At 43.9% G+C, this 6,894-nt stretch overlaps 1 protein-coding gene across 1 annotated transcript; it reads left to right on the plus strand.

Moving 5' to 3' along the window:
- The first annotated feature begins 2,979 nt into the window (after positions 1–2,979).
- Positions 2,980–3,837, plus strand: LOC116521125 (testis-specific serine/threonine-protein kinase 6-like). The gene has a single exon (XM_032235815.1). It carries the CDS (start codon positions 2,980–2,982, stop codon positions 3,835–3,837), a length of 858 nt encoding a protein of 285 aa, XP_032091706.1.
- Positions 3,838–6,894: the final 3,057 nt, after the last annotated feature.

Genomic DNA, 6,894 nt, shown 5'->3' on the forward strand with positions numbered 1-6,894 from the left:
GTGGAACCGGGGTGGACGTGGTCTGTGCGTGAAGTATCCAGCCCACAGGCTGCCAGTTTGATAGACCTACAGTCTAGTCCTTACTACATACATGTAAATAAGGTCAAAATATTTTTATTTCCCCACCCCCACCCCCAGAACTATTCTAATATTCATAGCATTCCAAACATAGACATGTGTTCTGTCCCCCCTTCTCGGCTCGATAACAAACGGCAAGCAGACAAACTTAAAAGGAACTCCCATTATCAGTTCTCGGCTCAGACTGGCTGCGAGCCCAAAATAAACCTAATTACAGTCTCTGCCTGAAGAAAACAGCATGAAAAACAAATCTTTCTTATGGCAACACAAGTTGAACAAAATGAAAGCAAAGCACTTCTTCCAAAGTCTCTACGAATCAAGGTTACAGAAAAACAAAGCACTTATCCAAGTGTATCTTACATAAACCACGACTGATGATCAATCAATGTTGAACGAACCAAGGAACGAACGTTGACTCCTGAAACCAGGGCGTGGCACTATCCATTCTTTTATCACCAGAACCCCACTAACGAGCCCCAGCTGCATCGTTGACCTTGCATCCTGAAAAGACTCACAGAAGACGTCTGCTGAGTCACAACAGACATGTCTATATTGCATTGCTATAAACTAAACCTTTAAGATGATCAAACACTGTTGTCCTCATGGTGTTAAATTTCGAAGCTAAATAAAGAAGTTGGGAAGAAGGATCAGTTGTGGAAACTCCCTACGGGAAACAGATCATTTCAATAGACTACAGAAGTGCTGCTGATATTTCGTAGAAAGTATGGAGAGGGAGAGCTAAAGAGACGCCTATGCATTGGAGTAGAATTAGGACATTGTTAACATAATCAAATCTGCCAGTAAATGGGACATTAAGTCTTCAGACTTAAAAATGATAGCTGGAGGGTCTCAGGCATTCACACGGTCATTATCCAGCAGAGATAGGGAATAAAAAGTAAGGATAATCCAGAGGAATAAAGAATAAGAATATAAAGACATCTTTCTTCCTCTAGATGCTTCACAGAGAAGGGGAAAAAGGTTCTACGGAATTACAGACCTGGCACCTGGAAGACAGTCATTTAAAAAGCACAACTCCAAACATGCAAAAGAATTTAGGAAATCCAGCAAAGTAGCAAAACAATCTACAGCAGGGCTGTCAAACTCGCGGCCTGCAGGCCGGATGCGTCACGCACTGGCCACGCCCACGTCCGGTCTAGCAAAGGAGGGGGAATCATGATACGTCACGTGACGCTGCCGGGACAACATGAGCTTGGCACTCCTGATCTACAGCATTGGATTTAGGGAAATTCTGAGGACATAAGAAAGAATCCAGAGAGAAAGCAGTCATCTGGCTGCAGCAAAATCATTTGACGGTTAGCTCACAATTTCCAGAAGTTCAGTAGAATCCGGTTAAAAACGAAAACCCAGTTCTTTAAATTATTTCCATGGAAGAAGTTAGCAGTTGTATCAAATGATACGATTCAAATTAATCATGCGAAATATTCATCAAGGTAAAGGTTATTATGGTAACCTTAACATCTAGGGTGTGAATAACCTTATTATGTGCTTCTTGCATAACTTGTCATATCCTTCTCGCTATACGTTTCACACTTCCTTGAGCTGTTGCAATTAAGTAGTTTTCCTAAGTTTGTTTCCAAGAAGGAAGTCCTGGGGGGGAAAAAAAACACCACAAAGAGTATAAAGGATTAGCAAATTCTGCAGAAGAGCTGATACACAAAAGATTGGCTTCCCCCTCTTTTTCTCCCCACTTCTGCTGCCACACACTGAATGGCAAGAGGAGAGGGAAGGGTCTTGAGCATAGGGAGAGAGCTCTGAGTCTCCTGCTGCCAAAAGACAAATGGCCCTGAGAATCAATGACCAGGTGTGTGCCTGCAGTAGCCTCAAGGGACCAATAGCACTGGGCAGTGGTGGGATTCACTTACCTTCCCTACCGGTTCACAACTAACTTCTTCCCTTCCATAGTTACTCAAGTTACTCATTCCAGATGTTGCTGGAATATCTGAAAAGCTCAGGAGGATTTTTCAACAGGAAAAATCAGGACTTTGAGCATCGGAAATAAAGGAATATAGCACTGGGCAGTGGTGGGATTCACTTACCTTCCCTACCGGTTCACAACTGTGTGTGTGAGAGAGCACTCTTGTTTAGTTCGCACCTGTGCATGTGCAGTGCTCACACATTACATCAGGGCTGGTGGGCGGAGCCTCCCACAGCCGCCACTACCGTTCACCTGAACCAGAGAGAACGGCTGAATACCACCTCTGGCGCTGGGCCAGCCACTCTAACTCACCTTGGAATGATTCAGTACAGTCTGATAGCTGAACACACTTTAAGTTGGCAGATGCTGAAAAGCACCACTTTGAAGCAGAACAAGAAAAGAGGAGAGGAGTCCACTTTTGCAGCGGGCCATAGTAGAATGTGGTGGTGTACTCATGGCTTCAACAAATAGCTAGAGGGGTGCCTTTATGCTAAACTAGGAGGACCTACTCCTTCCGTTAGCAGCTCTTTGGGGCAGAGATTTCCCCACTAGTCTGTGTTTGTGAAAAAATAAATATCCATGCATTCATCCATGCCGTGCTATTCTCTGTGAGCACTCTAGCCCAGGTTCTATTTTCTGTGGGTGGTGTTTTTTAAAAAAAAAAATAAAACCTATTCTAATTATAATAATCCCTTACTTTTATGCACGTTCCTATGGGGGGAAAGAAATGAAGAAACAGATATACCAGCCTTGGCAACCTCAATAAGGAATGAGGCCATGACACCTGCAGCACATCACAATACATGGGCAAGCAGTATAACACTCCTGCCTTAAGCCCTCAGAGTGAACATGGGAGGGGGCGAAGAGCAACATCAAGCACACACAATGGGTTAAAGCCTTCAATCCTTGCTTTAATATCTAAGTCCCCGGCACACCCAGCAGAGCTCTCCAAGGCATCCTGCACCATGTCGAAGAGTTCTGGAGGGGACAGATGGCTAAATGAGCTTGGCTACAAGCTGGGCCAAACGCTGGGGGAGGGCAGCTATTCAAAAGTAAGGGTAGCCACCTCAGCCAAATACAAAGGCCCTCTAGCCATCAAAGTAGTAGATCGACGCCGGGCGCCCCCTGACTTTGTACACAAGTTTCTCCCACGAGAGCTGTCCATCCTACGGGCAATTCGTCATCCCAACATTGTACGTGTTTTTGAATTCATTGAGGTTTGCAACGGGAAACTTTACATTGTGATGGAAGCCGCTTCCACTGACTTATTACAACTGGTGCAACAACTGGGGAAGCTACCCTGCATCCCGGAAGCTCGAGACATCTTCCTCCAAGTCGTGAGCGCGGTACGTTACTTGCATGACCGAAATTTGGTGCATCGAGACCTTAAATGTGAAAATGTACTCCTCACGGCAGATGGACGTCGAGCAAAGCTGACTGACTTCGGCTTTGGCAGGGAGTCACGTGGGTATCCAGACCTGAGCACCACATACTGCGGCTCTGCTGCCTATGCCTCCCCGGAAGTGCTGCTGGGCATTCCCTATGATCCCAAGAAGTATGATGTGTGGAGTCTGGGAGTAGTACTGTATGTGATGGTTACTGGGTGCATGCCCTTTGATGACAGCCACATCCACAGTATGCCCCGACGCCAAAAGAAGGGGGTTTTCTATCCCGAGGGTCTCCCTCCCTTACCGGAACCCTGCAAATCCCTCATTGCCCAATTGCTTCAGTTTAGTCCAGCTTCCCGACCTGGAGTAGGGCAGGTGGCCAAAAACACCTGGCTGAAAGGAGGAACCTTAAACAAAGAACCCTCTTCCAAATAACTCTGACCTAGGACTTACTGAACGCTACTGAAGCTTTGGTCTCCTTCAGCTGTTGTTGAACCAATGCTAAAACACTATTGACAAGGGTGGAGCTCCAGAGCCCAGCTGGGGTTACAAAAAGAGGGAAGGACCCTCCTCCAACATTCAGATAACCATTCGGGATTGCGGGAGAAAGGCTTTGACATGACAATATGAAGTTGAAGGAGGCTGAATTCAAGGACTTCCATGATAGTAGAAGGGGCAGTGAAGTAGTGTTTGGAACACCCCAAATGGGCATCAGTGCAACCTGTGGCAGACCAAAAGAAAAAAAACTATGATCCTTGCCAAAAGATTTGGACATCATCACAGAATCTACACTTGCCAATGCGTAGGTGAGGCAATGAGACTTACCACAACATGATGTTGTTTGAAGTCTAATTCACAAATAAACCCTGAAGCTTCCATCTGTTGACTTCTATGTGCTTTTAGTCCTTTTCACCCTGGGTTTCTTCCCCTTTAATTAGACATAAATGAGAATGTTGGCTTGTTGAGCATAGACATCCTTAAATTCTCTTATTTTTAGAGGGACCTCCTTCTAAGAGATCCACAAGATGCTGAAATGATGGGTCTTGTTGGATCTCTTTTTTGGATCTCAGTTTAGTTGCAATAGCAATAGCAATAGCAGTTAGACTTATATACCGCTTCAAAGGGCTTTCAGCCCTCTCTAAGCAGTTTACAGAGTCAGCATATTTCCCCCACAGTCTGGGTCCTCATTTCACCCACCTTGGAAGCATGGAAGGCTGAGTCAACCTTGAGCCGGTGAGATTAGAACCGCCGAACTGCAGCTAACGGTCAGCTGAAGTGGACTGCAGTACTGCACTCTAACCACTGTGCCACCTCGGCTCTTCAAAGCTTGCTTGCTGCCCGTTAACGTCCCTCAGAAGTCAAATAAATTAACCCTCCCATATTATAATCAGATTCTTAAAAGAGATCATTTAAGCATCTACTGTAACATGTATGAGTGTATTGGAGGAGGGAAGAACTCCACATGGGTGTCACCTGGTTAAAATAGGATATTCCTATCAAGTACAGGCTTGTAGTTTTCAATAACTTTGGTACTGTTAAAACTCTCTTAAGATCAACTAACTTAAAGTAGTTATTGTGAGATTAAGATTGCACTGGTATTTTTTAATGAGCCAAAGTGACAAGTCTATGGTCATAGCTATATATCTCTATCATTATTTCTGGTAAATTTTATGGGACTTAAAGAATATATAAATGTAGACTATAAACCTAGGCTTTGTATAAAAAAATAACCTAAAAACAAAACTTAGAACAAGACATCCAAGACTTAGCCAAGAAGTCTATATCTGCACTTCTATATTAAAACAAGTGGCTAAGAGTGCAGAATGTTTCACTTTATTAAACTTGTGGTCCTATCCCCCTTAGAATGGGGAAATCATATTCCAACCCCAAATTGCTCCCCAAATTTTCCCCATGTTATTGCCTTCATCTTGCCCCTGGTCCATGAGAAAATACAGTGGTACCTTAGTACTCAATTGTTTTGAAACTCATTGAGTCTGGTACTCAACGCATTTTGATGCAAACATTTTATCCTGATACTCATCATTTGTTTGTACTCAACACACGAGCTAGAACTTGTCGGTGTCGGCTGCCTTGTGACTCATTACATTATTCCTTGTGGGGGGAAATTTGTTTGATATTCATCATTTTTGGTCCTCATCACACCATCTGGAACCAATTAACGATGAGTACCGAGGTACTACTATAAATCTGAATTTGCCATAAACTATATTGGTATCAACACAGAATTTCCCCCATAAGCTGTCACCAATGTTTCAAGATACGTAGAGCTGGTAACACTTACTCACCTCCTTGTTGGAGGTAAGGTCAAGTAAACAGCTGAGGTACAACCAGAGGTATATTTAGCAATGTTGAAATGCACATGGGACTCCTCCTCATCTTTGGTGATTAACCAGCCTCTACTGAAGCAATCACAGAGTAGTTTAAACCTGGTACAGAATGTATTAATTTTAAGTAATTGTATTTTTTTTTAATTTGCAAGGGTTTGCTTGCTATCCATCCATCCATCCATCCAGCTCTGGCTGGGGGAATTCTGGGAGTTGAAGTCCACGGGACTTAAAGTCGCCAAGGTTGAGAAACAGCTCTGCTGGCTGGGGGATTCTGGGAGTTGAAGTCCACGGGACTTAAAGTCGCCAAGGTTGAGAAACACTGGCCTAAGGGAAGAATCCCTCTCCTTATCCTGCCAAAGTTCTGGAATTTCTTCACCAACTCTCATCCCCTTTGGCTGCTAGCAGTGGGGAGAGTAAAACCACCTCAGGATTATATAAATGAGTAAACAATCATAATTATATGAGCATTTGCCAGCCGGGTGAGCAAAATGTTCCACTGATCATTGTAGCAATGAAGCAGAGGCTTAATGATTGCAGGCCTGTCTTGCGAATTTTGATCCACTTGTAAGGCATTTTTAAGCCTACAGCTCAAAATATACATTTTGACTTTATCAAACCTGTGTTTCCAAGCAAGCAAATCATAAAGTACACCACTCCTAAAATTAGGAGTTCTCGTTTTTGCTGTGGGCATGCTTCACGTCGAAACTTTGATGTGGTATTTTATAAGGTGTGAAAAAGTATTGAAGAGCAAAAATAATAAGGGAGAGGGGCAAGAGTTTCAAGATGACTGGGCCTGAGCACTGGATATCAGTCCTCCCAAACCACATATCCCCACTAGTCCAAAAAGCCAGATTCTTTTGTGCGAATACTGTAGGGAGCTTTAAGCTTTTTCTTCTATAGTCTACCCCAGTGTTTCTCAACCTTGGCAATTTGAAGATGTCTGGACTTCAACTCCCAGAATTCCCCAGCCAGCGAATGCTGGCTGGGGAATTCTGGGAGTTGAAGTCCGGACATCTTCAAGTTGCCAAGGTTGAGAAACACTGGTCTACTCAGTCTAGATCTTTAGTCTGAAATGTTGATCACAAACTCAGAGGGTCAGGCCATCCAAGGATATTTGGTGCCTGGGGCACTGCTGAAGTTTCAT

Source organism: Thamnophis elegans, chromosome 1, assembly GCF_009769535.1.
Source record: "Thamnophis elegans isolate rThaEle1 chromosome 1, rThaEle1.pri, whole genome shotgun sequence".
Lineage (NCBI taxonomy): Eukaryota > Metazoa > Chordata > Lepidosauria > Squamata > Colubridae > Thamnophis > Thamnophis elegans.

Bases quoted from the DNA above. Each gene is read 5' to 3' on its own strand.
- LOC116521125 (XM_032235815.1), top strand. From the start codon at position 2,980: ATGTCGAAGAGTTCTGGAGGGGACAGATGGCTAAATGAGCTTGGCTAC.